The sequence below is a fragment of the Salvelinus fontinalis genome, chromosome 1 (genome assembly GCF_029448725.1).
Source record: "Salvelinus fontinalis isolate EN_2023a chromosome 1, ASM2944872v1, whole genome shotgun sequence".
NCBI lineage: Eukaryota > Metazoa > Chordata > Actinopteri > Salmoniformes > Salmonidae > Salvelinus > Salvelinus fontinalis.
The window spans coordinates 42531864-42555334 of record NC_074665.1 but is presented as its reverse complement, the minus strand read 5'-3'; the positions used below and the strand labels follow the sequence as shown (position 1 = coordinate 42555334).

Below are 23471 nucleotides of genomic sequence, written 5' to 3'. Positions count from 1 at the left end.
CACTGCTCTAGAGGAGATCTGCATGGAGGAATGGGCCAAAATACCAGCAACAGTGTGTGAAAACCTTGTGAAGACTTACAGAAAACGTTTGACCTCTGTCATTGCCAACAAAGGGTATATAACAAAGTATTGAGAAACTTTTGTTATTGACCAAATACTTATTTTCCACCATAATTTGCAAATAAATTCATAAAAAATCCTACAATGTGATTTTCTGGATTTTTTTTTCTCATTTTGTCTGTCATAGTTGAAGTGTACATATGATGACAATTACAGGCCTCTCTCATCTTTTTAAGTGGGAGAACTTGCACAATTGGTGGCTGACTAAATACTTTTTTGCCCCACTATGTGTGTAAATAGTATTTTTGTTGTGTCATGTATATTGTTGGGGGAGCACCTAGAAAGGGGTCCTCATTGCTCGGGACCACCACTGGTCCCGTTGACGTCCTGGGTTTTGACCACAACATGGCCAAGGCTGTCCTCACGTGCCATCTCTTCAATAGGTTCACGTAAATCTGTTGGGGTTTCTGTCTCCCCGGCTACGGTAAGCGGTAGTTTACAGGTCCCAGCTTTTCTGTCACCTCGTACGGCCCGTGCCATATTGCCAGGAACTTACTTTCTGCGGTGGGGATTAAAACTAGAACCTTGTCACCGTCATGGAACTCTCGAGGCTGGATACCCCGATTGTAGACTTTGGCTTGGGTGCGCTGGGCCTTCTCCATATGTTCCCTTACCACTGGCCCACACCTCCTTGGCAAGATCCAGTATGGTGCGTGGATTCCTCCCGTAGAGGAGTTCAAAAGGGGAAAACCCAGTGGAGGCCTGGGGCACTTCTCAGATCGAGAACATTAGGTAGGGTAGTAGCTGGTCCCAGTTGTTCCCGTCCTGCTCGATGACCTTCCACAGCATTTGTTTGAGTCCATCCATCTGTGGATGAAAGACTGAGGTCCGAATCTACTTTAGCTGTAGGAGAGCACACAAATATTTCATTAGTCAGGACATGAACTCGGTACCTTGGTCGATCAGGATCTCGTTCGGGATGCCCAGCCGGCTGAAGAGGTGGAATAGTTCCCGGGCGATTCCCTTGGAGACTACCACCCATAGGGTAATGGGCCTTGGGATACTGGGTGGCATAATCTTCTATTACCAGGATAGCCCGGTGCCCTCGAGCCATGGCGATACATTCAAACGGCACTCTGATGATCGGTAGGGGAACCAGCGGGTTCCCGGAAGTGTGCATTTGGGGCGGTGATTTGACACTCCGGGCAGCTGAGACAATAGTCTTCCATGGCCTGCCTCATCCCGGGCCAGTGGAACCGGGCGGCGATCCATTCCCGGGTCCTCTCCATTCCCAGGTGACCCCCAACAAATGGGTGTTGGCCAGCTGCAGAACGGTTCCGACGTACCGGCGGGGCAGCAACAGCGCCCAACTGATACAACAGGTTATTTTTTATTTGGAAATGGGGGTATCTCCAGTCACTCACCCCCGGAAGAAGCTGGCCATCCACCGTTATCATTTGGGCTGCAGCGGCTTTCAAGTTCGGATCCTCCCACTGGGCGGTCCCAAACTGTTCCCTCGGGGCTCAGGGCAGGTGTATCCGTAGACACGGGATTAGCAAATGCTTGCTTCCCGGGCCGCGCAGGTGACGATCCCTCCCTGCTGTTGTCTGTCGCTGGCTCTGACTCTTTTTTTCCCAGCTCATGCCTCCGCAGTGCCACGAACAGCGGACAATCTCATCCCACGAGGAGGGGTACCGGCAACTCAAGTACGGCACACACCACCATCTGGTAGCTACTTTGTGGCATCATGATGGTGGCCTCCCCAGTCGAATACCACTTGGTTTTGCCATGGACACAGGAGACAGACATCTCCGTACCATGGTCGGTCGGATGGAACAGCACGCGCGCTTGTATGAGCATTACCACACTCACGGGATCCAACAGAGCGTGGGTGTCATGACCGTCAACTTTCACCATGACCATAGGTGCTGGTGGTTCGCTGTGGGCCCAACAGGAGGTGACGTAGTTTACTGCGTGGCCCGGCTCGTCTCCGGGGCCCGCTGATGTCATCGACTCTTCTCGAACCGGGCAACTCCATTCGAGGTATCCCCGGGCACCACACTCAAAACACCTCCTTTGGTCTTGCTCAACCTGGGATTTTCGGTGGTGGGTCGACTCTCTCCCCCGGCTCTTTCCGTGTGTCTGCAGTCCTTTAGCACAGCGGACTTTCAGATTGGGAGTACGTGGTGGCGTCGTCCTTCTGTCCCCTCTGACAGCTCACAGACTCAGACTGCATCCCCTTCAGCAGGGCCTCGGTATTCTGGTGTGTCTCCACGGCTCCCAAGAGGTCCTCCAAGGTCTGGTGCACGCGTAGGCTCACTGTCCTCTTCATGTCGTGAGGTAGTGCCCGTAAGAAGAGATCCATGACCACTTTGTCGATAACGGGGAGGGTGGCTACGTCAGGTAGGAGCAATGCCCTGGTGATGCACAGTAGGTCGCTCATCTGGGCACAGGGGAAGCTTTACCCATGAACCTCCAGTCGTGGATCAGTTGGGCCCGACGGTGCCAGGCTGTACCCGTAGCAGCTGAGTACCCCCCTCTTGAGACCATCGTAGTTAGCCGCCTATTTAGTGTTGAGGTCATGATGACTTTTGGGCATCTCCGGGCAGGAACGGGGCTAGCAGACTCGCCCACTTCACGTTGGGCCATCCTTCAAGGAGCGCTGTCCGTTCAAACGTCAGAGGTAGGTCTCGATGTCATCATCCTCCTTTAGGTTGATTAAAAACTGATTGGGATGCGATTCGGTCTGCATTTCTCCTCGCAGCTTCCTGACTTCCTCAAGCAGGCGGATATTCTGTAGACGCTGTTCTTCCAGCATTCGTTTCCGAAAGAACTGAACTTTCAACTCGTCCATGTTGATACTGCGTAAACGTCAACCTTGGTCTGACCCCATTGTCAAATTCCTGCATTCTCCATCACTCGCAGACCAGGGGTTTGATCTAGATGTTTACACAGATCAGACATGGACACAAGTGTGATACCTCAGTTTCACGGGTGTTTATTTAAAACTACAGGAGACCTCTTCCGGGTTACCATCTTCTGGGCTCTGGGGAATGCTGTCTCCTCTGCGGTGGAACACCGAGCCCCTCGGTTCTAGCAGACCGTGAGGACGTCTATCCGGTAGCAACCTCTCACTACATCCAACCCTCCCATGTGCTGGCCTCTTGGCAGCTTTATGGGCCCCATACGGGTGGTGAGCAATCAGCCCCTTGATTACTCACAAGCCTCAATCAGCCCCAATTAGTCCTGGCCAGAGGACCCATCAAGACCTGGCACGTCCAGCAGAAGGAGCCACTGCTGTGTGATGTAGAATCTGTCTGTCACCAGGCTTTGAGTATCCCCCTGGTGGCTTGTACACAGTACGCCACAATGGAGTCCCCTCTTCACTGTTGATGTTGAGACTGGTGTTTTGCGAGTACTATTGAATGAAGCTGTTGTGAGGCGTCTTTCTCAAACTTGTCCTCTTGCTCAGTTGTGCACCGGGGCCTCCCACTCTTTCTATTTTCAGTCAGAGCCAATTTGCGCTGTTCTGTGAAGGGAGTAGAACACAGCGTTGTACAAGATCTTCAGTTTCTTGTTTCTTGGCAATTTCTCGCATTGAATAGCCTTAATTTCTCAGAACAAGAATAAACTGACGAGTTTCAGAAAAGTTTTGTTTCTGGCCATTTTGAGCCTATAATCAAACCCACAAATGCTAATGCACCAGATACTCAACTAGTCTAAAAAAGACCAGTTTAATTGCTTATTAGTTTTCAGCTGTGCTAAATTGCAAAAGGGTTTTCTAATGATCAATTAGCCTTTTAAAATGATACATTGGAATTAGCTAACAATGTGCCATTGGAACACAGGAGGGATTGTTGCTGATAATGGGCCTCTGTAGATATTCCATAACTTTATTTTATTTTAAAATCAGCCGTTTCCAGCTACAAAAGTCATTTACAACATTAACAATGTATTTATGATCAATTTGATGTTATTTTATTTATACCCCTTTTTTCTCCCCAATTGGTAGTACAGTCTTGTCTCATCGCTGCAACTCCCGTACGGACTCCCGTACGGTCCTCCGAAACACAACCTGGCCGCACTGCTTCTTGACACAACTCACATCCAACCCAGAAGCCAGCCGCACCGATGTGTCGGAGGAAACACCGTACACCTGGTGACCTGGTCAGCGCGCACTGCGCCCGGCCCGCCACAGGTGTCGGTAGTGTGCGATGAGACAAGGATATCCCTGCCGGCCAAACCCTCCCTAACCCGGACGACGCTGGGCCAATGGTGCGTCACCCCATGGACCTCCTGGTCGCGGCCGGCTGCGACAGAGCCTGGGCTCGAACCCAGTATCTCTGGTGGCACAGCTAGCACTGCCTTAGACCACTGCACCACCCAGGAGGCCAATTTGATGTTATTTTAAAGGACAAATACTGTGCTGTTCTTTTTTTTTTTTAAAGGACATTTTTAAGTGTCCCCACACTTTTGAGTGTGTGTGTGTGTGTGTGTGTGTGAGACGTATACGCCAGGAGTCAGAAAGCAGGTGCGGAACGTGAGTTCAAACATGGGAAGCGTAGTGAACGTGAGAGACAATCAATAACACCTAAGGACTGATGAACATAAAGGGGAAGTAATCAGGGAAGTGATGAAGTCCAGGTGTGCCTAATGATGAGGCGCAGGTGTGCGTAATAAAGGTTGCCAGGTGTGCTTAATGATGGGTTGCCAGGACAGGTGGTTAGCAAACCGGCGACGTCGAGCACCGGAGCGGGAGTAGACGTGACAATATTTTATTTTTGAATGTTTTTTTAATTGTAATATCTTATATTGTTTTTGTCTATTACCGTTCTGTATTTTTTTTAATGTATTTTTACATTTTATGTGGACCCCAAGAAGAGTAGCTGCTGCATGTGCAGAAGCTAATGGGGATCCTAATTAAATTAAATAAACTCCATAACCATCTAATAGGTTTCAACTCCGTAACCATCAAATAGAGTTAACCTCTGTAACCATATAATCCTTCAATATAGAGTGTAAAGAGACAAACAGTGAAGAGTTCTTGTGTCTGCGTGTTCATTCACAGTGCCAAGGCCGTGCTCGGAGAGCGAGTATCGCTGTGACAACCAGCAGTGCATACCTGGAAACTGGGTGTGTGACCATGACAACGACTGTGGGGACAACTCAGACGAGCGCGACTGTGGTGAGATGGACCACTATATCTCTTCTCTCCTCTCTCTTCTCCCACTTTCTTGCTCTCTTTTCTCTCATTCTACATCTCACATACACACACTCACCTGATCAATCTACCTTCCTCTCACACACAGAGTTGAAGACATGTCGTCCAGGGTATTTCCAGTGTCTGTCGGGTCACTGTATCCCCGCCGCTCTTCAATGTGACGGACGACCAGACTGCTTGGACATCTCTGACGAGAGCTCCTGTCGTAAGTCTCTACAAGAGGAACTGTTTCAGTTAGCGAGCCATTTCACTACCCCAATGCTAGTCGTTTCGCTATTTTGCTTAACCAATGCTAGCCGTTTTGCTATTTTGCTTAACCAATGCTAGCCATTTCTCTACACCTTTACCAGCCATTTTGCCACACCAATGCTAGCCATTTCGCTATTTAAAAAAATATATATGCAAATACATCTCTCATTCCCTACCTTTCCCCCAAACCATAGCGACCCGTTACCCAGGGGGCCGCTGGTGTCCCAACCACCAGTTCCAGTGTGCGAACAAGCTGTGTGTGTATGAGAACTGGGTGTGTGACGGCAACAACGACTGTGGAGACCACTCCGACGAGGAGCTCATCTTATGTTGTAAGACACACACACATGCAAGTGCTCCCACACACACACACACACACACACACACACACACACACACACACACACACACACACACACACACACACACACACACACACACACACACACACACACACACACACACACTCTCTCTAACATGATGGCATTTATTTGGTTATGTCTTCTGGTCTCCTTTTCATGGCAGACTACTTAAAGGGAAATTCCATCACTTTTCAACTGCCTATTCATTATCTCCATCACCATACCCGTGTCTACATAACATGTACATATAATGTGAAAACGGCACACTACTTTCTACTTTCTTTGGTTAAAAATATAAAAAGAAAGGACATTAAGTCCTACTCTGACATCATCGAGTAGGATTAGAAGTAAAAAAACAAACAGTGATTTTCAAAACCTGCAATGAGTTTTTTGCCAGGGGAAAAGCATTTTCTTGCTCCCCTTGTCATTGTGAATCTCAGTGTTTTAAAATCACTGATTTTAAAAATGTTTCACTTTTGATAACATCATCAAATGGCACTTTTACCTTTTTTAATACAAATTGTAGAAATGTGCCACTTTCACATTTGTAGACACTGGTATGAGAGATTTACCTTAATGTTCTTACCTGAGGATTATACTACGAATCAAGCTAGATGTACTCAGGCTTTTCTGAAATTAGCTAACTTCAGTTAGCTTCACATTCCAGCACAGGCTTAATCCATGTTACGAAGGTAGATATTGATTGTGCACCCGCCACTTACTCAAGCCTGCTCGAGCCGGGCATGAAACTGCACATACATGTTGCATTTGACTAGACGAACGCCGAACTCTTCATTGAGACAATGCTGAAACATCAATTCATGGGCAAGTCAGTGCCATATTTTAATATTTGCCAAAATTAAAGAAACGTTAACCTGCAAATTCATCAGGCTATGGTGTGAAACGGGCTATTAGAAAGGCTGTCTTTCTTACACATATTGTTTCTTTGGTGTGCTTATCAATGAACAAGTCCCTTTTTCCCCATAATTGTATTAAGTTATATGAAAGTTTAACTGTGCGTGAATTTTATAATGCATCCTGTCATTACCCCTCGACTTATTCCACATTTTGTTCTTACAGCCCGAATTCAAAATGGATCAAATATATTTTTCTCTCTCACCCATCTAAACACAATACCCATCATGTCAAAGTGAAAACTTGTTTTTAGAAATGTTTGCAAATGTTTTGAACATGAAATACAGAAATATCCAATTTACATAAAGCAATGCATGTTAGAATCACCTTTGACAGTGATTACAGCTGTGAGTCTTTCTGGGTAAGTCTCTAAGCGCTTTGTACACCTGGATGTATAATATTCCAATATTTGCACACTATTCTTTTAAAAATTATTGTCAGATTTTCAAGCAGATTTAAGTCTAAACTATAACTCGGTCACTCAGGAACATTCGTCTTCTTGGTAAGCAACTCCAGTATACATTTGGCCTTGTGTTTTACGTTATTGTCCAGTCAGTGCTTCATTTGAGCCGGATCTGCCGGAACTGGATCCGGTACCGCTCAGATTTGACTTGGTTTGTTCCGGCGCCTATTTGCCCAGATCCGGTACCTCTCGAAGCATGATTTATTAATTATTTCACTGTTCGCACTCTATACATTTCTAATAAAAACGATCATCAGCATTAAATCAAATTGCCTCCTCGTTATTTCTCCCGCCACCCAGAAAGACCATCATATGAAAGCGCGGTGATCCTTCCATGTAATCATCCTATCTACCACACTGATTCCAGACCTGCTCTCTTATTTGTGCGTGGGGTTATGGGGAGTGTCAGTGGGGTTAAATCACATGTTGCAAAAATAAATTTACACATGTTATTCAATCATCGCACCAGCACTGCTCGCGCACCAATGAGCGTCTGCGTTTCCAGGCGCTAAAATAGAAGTTGATCCTATTTGTGACGTGCTGCGAGTCCTGCCTCATCTCCTCATTTGTTTTCAGAAGCATATACCCACGTGCTATCTCCTCATTGGTTATACCTACGTGGGTGATTGAAAGATGAACTGAGGTCGGTTCTGGTAATGCACCTTGTTATGAAAGTTTAGTTGCCAATCGCCATATAAAGTCCAAAGAAGAAAAAGAAGCCTGAAAGGAGGAGAGATTACTTGAAATAAAATAAAATAAAATTGTATTAGTCACATGCGCCGAATACAACAGGTGTAGACCTTACAGTGAAATGCTTACTTACGAGCCCCTAACCAACAATGCAGTTATAATAAAAATACAGATAAGAATAAGAGATAAAAGTAACAAGCAATTAAAGAACAGCAGTAAAATATCAATAGCGAGACTATATACAGGGGGGGTACTGATACAGAGTCAATGTGCGGGGGCACCGGTTAGTTGAGGTAGTATATACATATAAGTAGAGTTAATAAAGTGACAATGCATAGATGACAACAGAGAGTAGCAGTGGAGTAAAAAGGGGGAGAGGAATGCAAATAGTCTGGGTAGCCATTTGACTAGATGTTCAGGAGTCTTATGGCTTGAGGAAGAAGCTGTTTAGAAGCCTCTTGGACCTAGACTTGGCGCCCCGGTACCGCTTGCCATGCGGAGAGAACAGTCTATGACTAGGGTGGCTGGAGTCTTTGTCCATTTTTAGGGTCTTCCTCTGACATCGCCTGGCATAGAGGTCATGGATGGCAGGAAGCTTGGGCCGTACGCACTACCCTCTGTAGTACCTTGCGGTCGGAGGCCGAGCAGTTGCCATACCAGGTAGTGATGCAACCAGTCAGGATGCTCTCGATGGTGCAGCTGTAGAACCTTTTGAGGATCTGAGGACCCATGCCAAATCTTTTCAGTCTCCTGAGGGGGAATAGGTTTTGTCGTGCCCTCTTCACGACTGTCTTGGTGTGCTTGGACCATGTTAGTTTGTTGGTGATGTGGACACCAAGGAACTTGAAGCTCTCAACCTGCTCGACTACAGCTGCATCGATGAGAATGGGGGCGTGCTCGGTCCTCCTTTTCCTGTAGTCCACAATCATCTCCTTTGTCTTGATCACGTTGAGGGAGGGGTAGTTATCCTGGCACCACACGCTCAGGTCTCTGACCTCCTCCCTATAGGCTGTCTCGTCGTTGTCTGTGATCAGGCCTACTACTGTTGTGTCATCGGCAAATTTAATGATGGTGTTGGAGTCGTGCCTGGCCGTGCAGTCATGAGTGAACAGGAAGTACAGGAGGGGACTGAGCACGCACCCTTGAGGGGCCCCTGTGTTGAGGATCAGCGTGGTGGATGTGTTGTTACCTACCCTTACCACCTGGGGGTGGTCCGTCAGCAAGTCCAGGATCCAGTTGCAGAGGGAGGTGATTAGTCCCAGGGTCCTTAGCTTATTGATGAGATTTGAGTGCACTATGGTGTTGAACGCTGAGCTGTAGTCAATGAATAGCATTCTCACATAGGTATTCCTTTTGTCCAGATGGGAAAGGGCAGTGTGGAGTGCAATAGAGATTGCATCATCTGTGGATCTGTTGGGGCGGTATGCAAATTGGAGTGGGTCTAGGGTTTCTGGGATGATGGTGTTGATGTGAGCCACGGCCAGCCTTTCAAAGCACTTCATGGGAAGAGATGTGAGTGCTAGGGGTCTGTAGTCATTTAGGCAGGTTACCTTAGTGTTCTTGGGCACAGGCACCATGGTGGTCTGCTTAACACATGCTGGTATTACAGACTCGGACAGGGAGAGGTTGAAAATGTCAGTGAGGACACTTGCTAGTTGGTCAGCGTGTCACTGGGCAGCTCTCGGCTGTGCTTCCCTTTGTAGTCTGTAATGGTTTTGCAAGCCCTGCCACATATGACAAGCATCGGACCCGGTGTAGTACGATTCGATCTTAGACCTATATTAACACTTTGCCTGTTTGATGGTTTGTCGGAGGGCATAGCGGGATTTCTTATAAGCTTCCGGTTTAGAGTCCCGCTTCTTGAAAGCAGCAGCTCTAGCCTTTAGCTCAGTGCGGATGTTGTCTGTAATCCATGGCTTCTGGTTGGGATATGTACGTACGGTCACTGTGGGGACGACGTCATCGATGCACTTATTGATGAAGCCACTGACTGATGTGGTGTACTCCGCAATGCCATCGGAAGAATCCCGGAACATATTCCAGTCTGTGCTGGCAAAATAGGCCTGTAGCTTAGCATCTGCTTCATCTGACCACTTTTTTATTAACTAACCGGTACCCCCGCACATTGACTCTGTACCGGTACCCCTTGTATATAGTCTCGTTATTGTTATTTTGCTACTGCTCTATAATTACTTGTTCCTTTTATTTCTTATTCATATTTTTTAAACTACATTGTTAGTTAGGGGCTTGTAAGTAAGCGTTTCACTGTATTTGGTGCATGTGACTAATAACAAAACATTATAACATTTGATTTGAAACTAATATGCGTTTGACACTTGAGCTTCCTACCGCCAGCCGAAAATAAAGCCCTCAGTATATTAATTGTTTGTTTTTACAGTCATTTTTATCAATTATCTTTATCAAGGCTGTCAATGATTTCAGACCCCACTGTATGAATTTCAATATTTATATTTTTAACACACAAAAATATTTAATCAGTCGTCTGATGGGATGATGATGCACTCTTTGCAAACGGGAGGGAATCTAATTTGATTGGTCCCCAACTCACGGCTCAAACCCTTCATTCAGAATAATTGGAGCTATCCCGGAGATAGCCTGCTCCGGAGCAGGTTAGTTCTGAAGGATTCGTTGCCATAGAAATTTAACTGGCTTAAAGGTGAGCCACTTTCGTGTCATCGGTTATCCCGAGTTGAACTTAGAGTTGACCAAAGTTACCTCGTTAAATCCTCAAGCCAAATTCGTAGTATAGAGCTCAGGGCAACCAATATAACTGTAGAAATACAGTCGTGTGTGTCTGTTTGTCAAATTAATTCATACCCATTTCCTCCTTTGGTGTTGCTTGCCAGTGAACATCACCTGTGAGATGCCATCGAGGTTCCGCTGCGCTAACGGCTACTGCATCTACTCTGGGAATCTGTGTAACCAGAAGGACGACTGTGGGGACGGAAGTGATGAGAAGGAGGACCTCTGTAAGCAACGCACCCCCCAACGCAACATTTGTGAATGCTGCCCTAATGCGATGTGTTGTGGAGGTTAGGTTCAGTAGACGCAGAAATAATGCAACCTGTAGTGATGTTTAGTGAAGTGAACGTAGTCCTAACCCAAATATTCATTAGGTTAAGGTTCCGTGAACACAGCCCTTATGTTTGAAAATGTATTGCAATATGCACTGAGTGTACAAAACATTAGGAACACCTTCTTAATATTGAGTTTAATCCACTTTTGCCCCCAGAACATACACAATTTGTTGGGCCAAGGACCACAAGGTGTCGAAAGCGTTCCACAGGGATGCTGGCACATGTTGGCTCCGATGCTTCCCACAGTTGTGTCAAGTTGGGTAGTGGACCATTCTTGATACACACAGGAAACTGTTGAACATGAAAGACCTAGCAGCGTTGTAGTTCTTGGCACACTCAAAGCCAATGAGCCTGGCACCAACTTCCATACCCCGTTCAAAGGCACTTAAATCTTTTGTCTTGCCCATTCACCCTCTGAATTGTACACATACACAATCCATATCTCAATTGTCTCAAAAATCCTTCTTTAACCTGTCTCCTCCCCTTCATCTACACTGATTGAAGTGTATTTAACAGGTGACATCAATAAGGGATCATAGCTTTCACTTGGATTCAGCTGGTCATGTCATGGAATGAGCATGTTTGTACACTCAGTGTACTTTTTCCAATGGAATCTTCCCGAACATTCCATGGAGAATGACTTTGTTAGATTACCCTCTATGTTCAGTTGGACAGGCACTCAGTGATTTAATCTCAAATTAAGGGTGAAAGGCAAGAGGCGCAGCATTTATGACTATTGAAATAACAATATTAGAGATTTAAAAAATAAAAAAGTAGTTATATGTTTGATTGTTGTACAATCCGGCTGTTGTTTTGTTATGAATTTAGGTAGTTTTGTAATATTTTTGGGGGTACAACAGGATGAGACAAAAGATAAATTAAGAGTTGAATGCACCTTTTGATTGTGTCTTAAATATTTGTGTGTGCCTGTGTGTTTGCATTCATGCTTGTGTATGTGTGTGTACTCATCCTAGTGTGTGTGTTCATCCTAGTGTGTGTTTGTGTACTCATCCTAGCGTGTGTGTGTGTTCATCCTAGTGTGTGTGTGTGTTTCCTTACAGGCCGTGAGCCCACCCTGGCTCCTTGCACCCTCCAGGAGTTCAAATGTACCAATGGACAGTGTGTAGCCCTGCCCTATGTGTGTGACCACAATGACAACTGTGGGGACCTCACTGACGAGATAGGCTGCAGTGAGTTCAACATCATTCTCTCACAACATGAATCTTCTGAGAGAGCAAAACCCCATTGCTCATAATTATTTGTATTACATTATTGATACATTACAAATGAGTAACCATCATCTGCAATGTACATTTGAAGTCGGAAGTTTCCATACACTTAGGTTGGAGTCATTGAAACTCGTTTTTCAACCACTCCACAAGTTTCTTGTTATCAAACTATAACAAACTAGTTTTGCAAGTCGGTTAGGACATCTACAGTACCTTGCATGACACTAGTAATTTTTCCAACAATTGTTTACAGACAGATTATTTCACTTATAATTCACTGTATCACAATTCCAGTGGGTCAGAAGTTTACATACACTAAATTGACTATGCCTTTAAACAGCTTGGAAAATTACATAAAATGATGTCATGGCTTTAGAGGCTGTTGATAGGCTTATTGACATAATTTGAGTCAATTGGAGGTGTAATTGTGGGTGTATTTCAAGGCCTACATTCAAACTCAGTGCCTCTTTGCTTGACATCATGGGAAAATGAAAAGAAATCAGCCAAGACCTCAGAAAAAAATTGTAGACCTCCACAAGTCTGGTTCATCCCTGGGAGCAATTTCCAAACGCATGAAGGTACCACGTTCATCTGTACAAACAATAGTACGCAAGCATAAACACCATGGGACCACGCAGCTGTCATACCGCTCAGGAAGAAGACACGTTCTGTCTCCTAGAGATGAACATACTTTGGTGCAAAAAGTGCAAATCAATCCCAGTACAACAGCAAAGGACCTTGTGAAGATGCTGGAGGAAACGGGTACGAAATTATCTATATCTACAGTGAAACGAGTCCTACATGAAAGGCCACTCAGCAAGGAAGAAGCCACTGCTCCAAAACCGCTATAAAAAAGCCAGACTACGGTTTGCAACTGCACATGGGGACAAACATCGTACTTTTTGGAGATATGTCCTCTGGTCTGAGGAAACAAAAATAGAACTGTTTGGCCATAATGACCATCATTATGTTTGGAGGGAAAAGCAAGCCGAAGAACACCGTGAAGCACGGGGGTGGCAGCATCATGTTGTGGGGGTGCTTTGCTGCAGGAGGGACTGGTGCACTTCACAAAATAGATGGCAACATGAGGGAGGAAATTATGTGGATATATTGAAGCAACATCTCAAGACATCAGTCAGGAAGTTAAAGCTTGGTCTCAAATGGGTCTTCCAAATGGACAATGACCCCAAGCATACTTCCAAAGTTGTGGCAAAATGGCTTAAGGACAACAATGTCAAGGTATTGGAGTGGCCATCACAAAGCCATGATCTCAATCCTATAGAAAATGTGTGGGCAGAACTGAAAAGGCGTGTGCGAGCAAGGAGGCCTACACACCTGACTCAGTTACATCAGCTCTGTCATTATTGTGGAAGGCTACCCGAAACGTTTGACCCAAGTTAAACAATTTAAAGGCAATACTACCAAATACTAATTGACTGTATATAAACTTCTGACCCACTGGGAATGTGATAAAAGAAATAAAAGCTGAAATAAATAATTCTCTCTACTATTATTCTGACATTTCACATTCTTAAAATAAAGTGGGGATCCTAACTGACCTAAGACAGGCAATTTTTAAAAGGATTAAATGTCAGGAATTGTGAAAAACAGAGTTGAAATGTATTTGGCTAAGGTTTATGTAAACTTCCGACTTCAACTGTATCTGTGAAGGAACTGGCCGTACCGATGCACACTGAGGTTAATTAAAATGGTAACTGGACTTGGAACATTTTCTAAATCTGAAAATAATTATTATAAAACTGATGGGTTAAAAAAGAGGTTAAAATACAGACGATTGATCCAAGATGGCGTAGCAGTCGGACGTGTTTGTCTTGTCCCGTGTAAATAGTAGTTTTCCTCATTTTTTTTCGTATATATTTCGTATATATTTTAATCTCACTTTCCATCTACGAACTGAATAGACTTTCCTGCAACCCGCCTCACCCAATGTGGTGCGGTTCTGCTAATCGGAACCCCCATCAGAAGCTAGCCAACTAACTAGCTACTAGCTAGTAGTCAGTTAGCCACTGCTAGCGGTCTTCACCGTTAACTCGGACACCAGCCAGCTTCAGCTCGGTCAATATCTGCCAGTCTACACAGCGCGATATTTACCCAGAACTTATCGGACTTTTTTTTCTACCTCATCACCGGATTCCTGCAGCAAGCCCTGGACCATTACACCGGATCGTCACAGCTAGCTAGCTGCAATCGGGTGGCTATTGCTGGCTAACACCTCTGTCCCGAAGCAAGCACCAGTTAGCCTTGAGCTAGCCTCGAGCTAGGCCTTCTCCCGGCTAGCCGAAGAGGTCTACCAGCTAATTCTTGGGCTACTATATCTCTTTTGCCAATTGGCCTGGACTCTTTATTGCCGACACGGAACCCTGCCGATCTATCACGACTGGTCTGCCGACGTAATCGTCCGAGGTGTTGTCAACAGGCTTTTCCATTGCAACATCGCCGAAGCCCATCTGCTATCACCGGCTCACTAGCTCTCTGAATCGCCGTGTCTCAGCTCGCCTAGCGTAGTAGCGACTACCGAAGGCTCCCTGACTCACCTATTGCTGCTCATTGGACCCTATGATCACTCGGATACACATGCCGCTCCCTAATGTCAATATGCCTTGTCTATTGTTGTTTTGGTTAGTTATTATTGTCTTATTTTACTGTAGAGCCCCCCGCCCAACATGCCTTAGATAGCCCTTTCGTCCCACCCCCCACACATGCGGTGACCTCACATGGCTTAACTGGTGCCTCTAGAGACAAAACCTCTCATCGTCACTCAATGCCTAGGTTTACCTCCACTGTTCCCACATCCTACCATACCCTTGTCTGTACATTATGCACTGAATCTATTCTACCACGCCCAGAAATCTGCACCTTTTACTCTCTGTTCCGAACGCACTAGGCGACCAGTTCTTATAACCTTTAGCAGCCCCCAGCACCACACCTGTTCCCCAGGCGCTCTCATTTGTTGACTTCTGTAACAATAAAAGCCTTGGTTTTATGCATGTTAACATCAGACGCCTCCTCTCCTCCGCCTCCTCCCTAAGTTTGTTTTATTCACTGCTTTAGCACACTCCGGCAACCCTGATGTCCTAGCCGTGTCCGAATCCTGGCTTAGGAAGGCCACCAAAAATTCTGACATTTCCATCCCCAACTACAGCATTTTCCGACAAGATAGAACTTCCAAAGGGGGCGGAGTTGCAATCTACTGTAGAGATAGCCTGCAGAGTTCTGTCATACTATCCAGGTCTGTGCCCAAACAATTTGAGCTTCTACTTTTAAAAATCCACCTTTCCAGAAACAAGTCTCCCACCGTTGCCACTTGTTATAGACCCCCCTCAGCCCCTAGCTGTGCCCTGGAGACCATATGTGAATTGATTGCCCCCCATCTATCTTCAGAGTTTGTACTGATAGGTGACCTATACTGGGATATGTATAACACCCTGGCCGTCCTACAATCTAAGCTAGATGCCCTCAATCTCACACAAATTATCAAGGAACCTACCAGGTACAACCCTAAATCCGTAACCATGGGCACCCTCTTAGATATCATCCTGACCAACTTGCCCTCTAAATACACCTCTGCTGTCTTCAACCAGGATCTCAGCGATCACTGCCTCAGTAATGGGTCCGCGGTCAAACGACCACCCCTCATCACTATCAAACGCTCCCTAAAACACTTCAGATATATTGACCTCATCCCGTCAGTATAGGATGCCTGGTTGCTCTTAAAGTGCTTTCCTCACCATCTTAAATAAGCATGCCCCATTAAAAAAAATGTAGAACTAAGAACAGATATAGCCCTTGGTTCACCCCAGACTTGACTGCCCTTGACCAGCACGCAAACATCCTGTGGCGTTCTGCATTAGCATCGAATAGCCCCCGCGATATGCAATTTTTCAGGGAAGTCCGGAACCAATATACACAGTCAGTTAGGAAAGCTAAGGCTAGCTTTTTCAAACATAAATGTGCATCCTGTAGCACTAATTCCAAAAAGTATTGGGACACTAAAATCCATGGAGAATAAGAGCACCTCCTCACAGCTGCCCACTGCACTGAGGCTAATAAACACTGTCACCACCGATAAATCTACGATAATCGATCATTTCAACAAGCATTTTTCTACGGCTGGCCATGCTTTCCACCTGGCTACCCCTACCCCGGGCAACAGCTCTGCACCCCCTGCAGCAACTTGCCCAAGCCCCACCCGCTTCTCCTTCACCCAAATCCAGACAGCTGATGTTCTGAAAGAGCTGCAAAACCTGGATCCCTACAAATCAGCACTGCTTTGCTTTATCTTGGCCAGGTCGCAGTAGTAAATGAGAACTTGTTCTCAACTGGCCTACCTGGTTAAATAAAGGTGAAATAAAAAACAAAAATAAAAAACTATGCTAAAGGTTATAAAATCAACAAACTTTCCTGCCGAGCATAAAAGCATGTCTACCTCCTTTCATTAAGTATTTCTCCTACACTGTTCAAACAGACACCATTCTAAAGCAACACACAATAATTAAGGTCAATAATTAACACAGTAATTCAAATCAACACATTTGAACACACTCAAACTGACAAGACAAACACTTGAAACTGTTGAAGGTGAAGTTGATGGTACATGTATAGCAAGGTTTGAATGATATGAAACACAATTTGGGCGGAATTACACAACATATTTGACAAACTAACACATTTCAAATGTATAAGTGAAGATGGATTGTCCTTATGCAGATGCTATCTTCACAGTATCTATTATGTAATGTAAGTAGGTCATTTACCTCAGCCTTTCTCAATCGCAATTCCATGTATTTGATGTATTCAAACACCACTGAAACTAGTGAACTAATCAGCGAGGGGTGTGCAGGTGTTGGAGTACAACTAAACGATGGAATGACTGGTGGGCCTCGAGGATTGGGTTGAGAAAGGCTGCTCTACCTTACTTTAATCCTACTTTCATAGCCTGAACCAGAATCCTTACCTTTAAACGATTGTTTATTAGTGTGATATTAACAAAAGCTGATTTAGACAAATGGAGAAAGTGACCCATTGTGTGCCCTGTTTCAGATTTTGGCCATGACCGCACCTGTGAGGAGAAACTGTGTCAGCACGAGTGTACCAACCTGAACAAGACCGGCTTCATCTGCTCCTGTAGACCTGGATACAGAGTGGACCCGGACAGCACCTTCAACTGCAAAGGTACACACATAGACATGCTCACTAGGGTTGATCCAATTTAGTTGTCTGGTCGATAGGCTGTTTTTTGTTTGACCGAGATTTCTTTAGTTGAGCAAAAAATATATAAATCATGGTGTACAAGACACCTGTCTGAGTGGACTACTCCATTGTGGGGGCTGTGGGGATGGTGCAGTCCATCACTAAGGCATGTGCTACTGAAATTGTATATGGTTAAGGACAATGGTACAACACTAATAAAAAAATATATATATATTTTATAACAAATGCGTTTTCTCCCTCGTTTGATAGTGGTTGCTGTCCACAGTTCTGAAACGTGAGTGCGCCTTTGAATTCGTGCCTTTTCCTAGACCATGTTGCTATGTGCATAATAGCAAAGTTAACCAGTATATTGGTGTTTAGAACAATGTGGTGGAGGCAGCAGCGGAGTTAGGAGACGAGAAAACAGCCCTTGCCTTAATTGTCTCAGAAAAGTGAGGAGAGAGGAAACCCGAACTTAATTAGGTCTATAATCAATAGCCTAACTGTTAAATGTGCCTGTTTTTTTTTAATCATCCATATATACTTTATCTCCAGAAATAAGACAGATCCTGCTTGTGTTGCCTGTTTGAGTGTTTCTTTAATTGCCTACTGATTCCGTCAGTACCAAGCCTCATGCAACACAACATGTCGGATAAACAATTTCACAAATTCGGCTGTTTTTAATATTTGCTGTGCTATAGTTTTTTCATTAGCACAGACTCTCTGGTATTACTTGTTTATTTAGTGTTTATACTGTTCCAAATTGTCAGGAAAATAATATTTATAATAACAATAAGCCTCCTTTTCTTGATCTCCTTGTTATTGCTATTTTCATGATCATCATTATAAGTAATGTCATTATCATTAGTAGGGTTAGTTGTTTATAAGCTATATGGAATTGTTTTAAGAAGGTCATACCAAGGATTATTTTGCTATTAGATTTTTTAGAATTTTATGACCCCTTGAAGTATCAAAAAAATATATTACAAAAAATATAACAAATTTTTTGGGGGGGCGTTACTGCGATTAGCCCATACAAACGCATTGAATAGCAGATTCACTACATGGAACAACATAGTCAACAACAAAATCTAAAGGAAGTTTGTTCTGAAGTGTCTATCCTATATTTGAGAGATGTAAGAAAGATCAGGAAACATTTGTTGTATTTTTTGTACATGTATTTAACCCCTTATTTTTGTCACTAAACAGTGTCCATATACTGTACTTCCATAAATTGTTTCAACTAGTACAATGGGACCTTCGGACAAGTCTTTTGAGGCCTCGAGCAAAACAAGAGTCTCACCTTTACACAGAGGGGTCATATTAGTGTGTAGCCCAAACCGTTTGGATGCTACAGACAGACGTTGGCAAATCGGTTGTACCGACTGCAGATGAGTCCCAAGACGCTTGTGGGGGGTGTCATAGAGCAAGATTCTCATCTTTCCATAGAGGGGTCATAATAGTTTCTAGGCCAATCCGTTCGGACGCTACAGACTATTTTGTGAGTATACCGATCTTCGGGTCGCCATGTTCTGACAAACACCGTTCTATCACCTGCCACTGCGGTTACGGAAGTGTCACTTAGGCGGATGCGGTTGACCGAGAGGCATCCAATGCAAAATTGATATCTCTAGTTTAAACTGACAGACTTTTTTTATGGGGATTTTTTGTATTATGCGACTTTGATTTCCACGAGGGCGCGGACATCGACCTGAGGTTAATTATTTAATCAAACAGAGCGCTTCAAGCACCAGACAAGCTCAGTGCATATAGTTGATTTGATTAAAACACATAGGATGTGTCTATATATGGAAAAATACACATTTCAAAAATTTCGACCAATCAAGATTTTCTGGAGTCGGGGACAGCCCTAATGCTTGCACATACACACCATACACACTCCAACATTCACTTAAACAACATTCAACTTACACTACACCCACACAGACATAAACAACATGAATATTGTTTATTAACTGGATCATTGCCTTCATTCCATCTCTTCCTTGTGGAGTTGTTGTTCACTGAAAACAATGAAACACAATCAACGAAGCGTAGATGACCCTCTGAAAGAACATGAATCAAAGTGTTTGTTGTAAAAAGCAGCATTAGTACAACTACCTTTTGTGGTTATATACACTATTGGTCAATTCTTTGTCCAAAAAAAAAGATTTAAGTCAATGTTTACAATATGGAGGGCAAACTCACTTCCTAACATCCAGACACCCCTACCTAGACCTTGCTACCCTATAAACAATAACAAGCACATATAGTTAACTTTCTACCAACATTTTCCCCAGATATCAATGAGTGTGAGGTACATGGGACTTGCCCGCAGATCTGCAAGAACACCAAGGGCGGGTACGAATGTGAGTGTGCCCCCGGGTACCGCAAAGTGGGTAATGGCAACCAGTGTGAAGCTGAGGGTGAGTTCACACCTCTACCATACTGTTGTTTAGACCTGAGGCCTAAAGCTTTGTTTGAGAAATATGCTAATTGCTAAGTATTTTGCTAATTAAAAACCAGTTGTCTAATTTGCAAATTAACAGTTTGTTGGTTTTATCTAATTGTAGTACTGTTTAGGCCTATAAATTGAGTGTTTGGGATTTCAAAATAATTAAAACTATTATGAACAAAGAGTAACAATATTGTTGTTATTACAGTTCCTATTAATTTATCGATGTTTCTGGAGAAACGTTTTATGGGGAAACTTAAAAAATGTACTTTTTCTTACTTCAACACAAACTTACCAGGTGCCGGGCCTCTCCTGTTGCTCCCAGAGAATATCCGTATCCGGAAGTTCAACTTGCAGATGGAGGCCTACCATGACTTCCTCGAGGAGCAGGAGCACATCATGGCTCTGGACTATGACTGGGACCACAACAACACTGGACTCAGTATGTCACACAAACAAATTAGCTGCCTCCTATGACCCAGACAAAATAGCTCCGATAATACTAAAAATACTCTTTTATTTGTATTTTTTAAATTATATATATACTGTATATATATTTTTAATTTTACAAAGAAACATGAAGTTCCCAAAGAAACATTATGTTTCTAAATAAACCTTACTTATCAAAGTCAGGCATGCATATTCAAATACGTGTTTAACATGTTAGTTAAACGTACATGGAAAACCTAAATTATCATCAATATCATAAAAAAGTGACTAATTATAATCAAAAGTGACTAAATAATGCAAAAATAATAATCCTGACAAAAATAAGGTATCCATGTTAAAAGAGAGCTCATTAAGCTCTCCATGTCTTTCTCAGGTATGGTGTATTTCACGGTGGAGGGGAAGGACAATGCGGCAGGCGCCATCAAGAGGGCATATATACCCACAGTGGACGACAATAGCAACAATATAGCCGCCGCTGTCGACCTGGGCATCAAATACATTACCACGCCAGATGGCATCGCTGTTGACTGGGTCGGAAGGTAGGATGGCATGGCTGCGCCTATTTATTTATTTGTTTGTTTGTTGTTCAGCTTCCCTTGTAATGCAGAACTGGGCATACTCCCCTACTGTGTGGTTTTGTGTTTCATTCATATTCTGAAATGTTCACATTATGGAAATGTAATGTAATCTGTTAGCTAATATATCGATCACTGAAATTGTCACGGCAGTGGTATCTACACATGACTTGTTCTATTTATGTTAATGGCTGTGAATGACTTTGATATGCAGTGCTATAACATGCTTGGGACATAACATGACATGTTCTTTATTTTCCTGTGAATAGGAACCTGTACTGGGCGGACTCGAGTGTCAAGAGGATAGAGGTGGCCATGCTGGATGGGCGCTACAGGAAGCACCTGGTCAAGACGGACATTGACCATCCCTCTGCTGTGGCTGTCAATCCTCGACTGGGGTGAGAATCATTGTCGGCTGCAATGAGTCTGGGGCTTGTATTAGAAGCTGTGGATGATGCTTCGAGAGGCTCACAATCGTTCCCAAAATAATCTAACAAATAGAAAATGTGAACTGGTTTCAACTACAAATTGATGGATCATCGCAGTACGACAGTTTTCACAATTGATGTGCAAGCAGTCATGGATGCGACATGGTCATATTTGTTGTTGACCTCGAAATTCTTTGGAATTTTGGACAAACTTTGGACAAAAAAATCTGACATCGTCTGAAAAGCCCCTTACAAAATAAATCTACTGAAGGTGAAACACTTATCCCTCATTTTCCTTTTCCACTTTACTTTCTTCGTCCAGGATGCTGTACTGGGCGGACCGGGGAACCGCGGCCAGGATCGAGTACTCTTGGTTGGACGGGCAGCACCGGAATGTCCTGGTGCCCGACGGCCTGGGTTTTCCAACAGGCCTGTCAATCGACTACGCCAACGGTGACCGGGTCTACTGGTCCGATGCCAAGGAGAGTCGCATTGAGTCGGTGCTACCTTCCGGAGAAGACCGCCGCACTGCACTGTATATTGGTAAGGCTGAGGAGCGGAGTAATACACCATGGGGTGGAGGGAAACACATGATGCCTGAAAATAGTCTATTTTTTATTGTTTGCTTAACTTGTACAAAACTCTATCATACGATTGCCATGCCTCTCTGTGACAGTCAGCTGACTTACTATTCAAACGTGATGCTTTTTTTTTCTTTAAAGGGGCATTACACTCAATATAAGTTTGTGGAGAATTGGTTCGTTTTGACATTAGATTACTTATAGGTCTGAAAATGAACAGAAATGAAGGTGGTACATTACATGGTTTCTAACCCTATTTCCTTTAATCGATAACCTGTCATTTCTAACCCCTGTGTTTGTCTCTGTGGGCCCAGATGTGCGGTACCCTTTCAGTGTGAGTGTGTTTGAGGACCACATTTACTGGAGCACGCAAGAGAAAGGGGAAGTGTTCCGGCAGGACAAGTTTGGCCGTGGCACCAAGACCAAGCTGCTCACCGCTGGGCCCTGGCTCACCCAGATCAGTGTGTACCAGCAGCAGAGATACAACTCAATAGGCAGTGAGTGACACTTCAAACATCTGTGTTTCCTGTTTGATATAAATTAAAATGCAGTCTAGGTTTAAGTGACATTGTTTACTTGTGTCTGTCAGTGAAAAACCCTTGTAAAGGGATCTGCAGTCACTTGTGTCTGCTCAGACCTGGAGGCTACACCTGCGCCTGCCCTGAGGGAACCAGCTTTGTCTCTGGCAGCAACACAGACTGTGATGCAGGTACCATAGCCTCCTCCATCTTGGACTGATGACCCTGTCTTGTATCATAAATGTCAATTATCTGTATCTTGTTCCTCTTGGTTTGACTGTTGTGGTTAGCCACATTAGGTTTCTAATACATTTTGTGTGCCACAACAAAATTGGAATAGCTGTAGGTGGGTCAAAAATACATGTTTTTGAGAGACACCGTTCCAAACTTTAGTATTGGGCAGAGACAGGATATGATGTAATACCTTAAACAGGAAGTAACACTTTGAAGGAAATTGTGCTGACTAGTGTTGACCATGTATTAACCTTTGAACTCTGACCTCTGTCAGGATTTGACCCCCCACCCACCATGCCCCCTCCATGTCAGTGTATAAATGGCGGAACATGCTACTTTGATGACAACAAGGCCATGTGCATGTAAGTTGGCTGTTACATTAACTTGTCCTATTAGTGCCATTTTTAAATGTCCACGGGTCCTAAAAAGTATTAAAGTCTTAAATGAATTTATCTGATTTAAAAGCCTTAATATGTCCTAAAATGTCTTCAATTCAGTCTTCAAACATCTTAACAAATGTGACGGAGAGGACTAGAGTGTTTTCTTTAGATTGTGCCGCTGCTAAGGATCCGGCCCTTTTTTTCAATTTTCGCCTAAAATGACATAGCCAAATCTAACTAGCTGTAGCTTAGGACCTGAAGCAAGGATATGCATATTCTTGATACCATTTCAAAGGAAACACTTTGAAGTTTTTGGAAATGTGAAATTAATGTAGTACAATATAACACATTA

At 44.0% G+C, this 23471-nt stretch overlaps 1 protein-coding gene across 1 annotated transcript in view; it reads left to right on the top strand.

Annotated features, from left to right (window-relative positions):
* The window catches only part of lrp2b (low density lipoprotein receptor-related protein 2b), a 124468-nt gene that overhangs the window by 91971 nt on the left and 9026 nt on the right, over positions 1 to 23471 (top strand). Inside the window, exons 62-75 of the mRNA XM_055921948.1 lie at positions 5129 to 5245; positions 5370 to 5486; positions 5725 to 5862; positions 10828 to 10950; positions 12120 to 12248; positions 17349 to 17480; positions 19799 to 19924; positions 20252 to 20395; positions 20777 to 20942; positions 21248 to 21376; positions 21729 to 21949; positions 22302 to 22484; positions 22577 to 22696; positions 23014 to 23101. Of these exons, the coding sequence (XP_055777923.1) occupies positions 5129 to 5245; positions 5370 to 5486; positions 5725 to 5862; positions 10828 to 10950; positions 12120 to 12248; positions 17349 to 17480; positions 19799 to 19924; positions 20252 to 20395; positions 20777 to 20942; positions 21248 to 21376; positions 21729 to 21949; positions 22302 to 22484; positions 22577 to 22696; positions 23014 to 23101 (1933 nt within the window). The remainder of the gene's footprint in view (positions 1 to 5128; positions 5246 to 5369; positions 5487 to 5724; positions 5863 to 10827; positions 10951 to 12119; positions 12249 to 17348; positions 17481 to 19798; positions 19925 to 20251; positions 20396 to 20776; positions 20943 to 21247; positions 21377 to 21728; positions 21950 to 22301; positions 22485 to 22576; positions 22697 to 23013; positions 23102 to 23471) is intronic.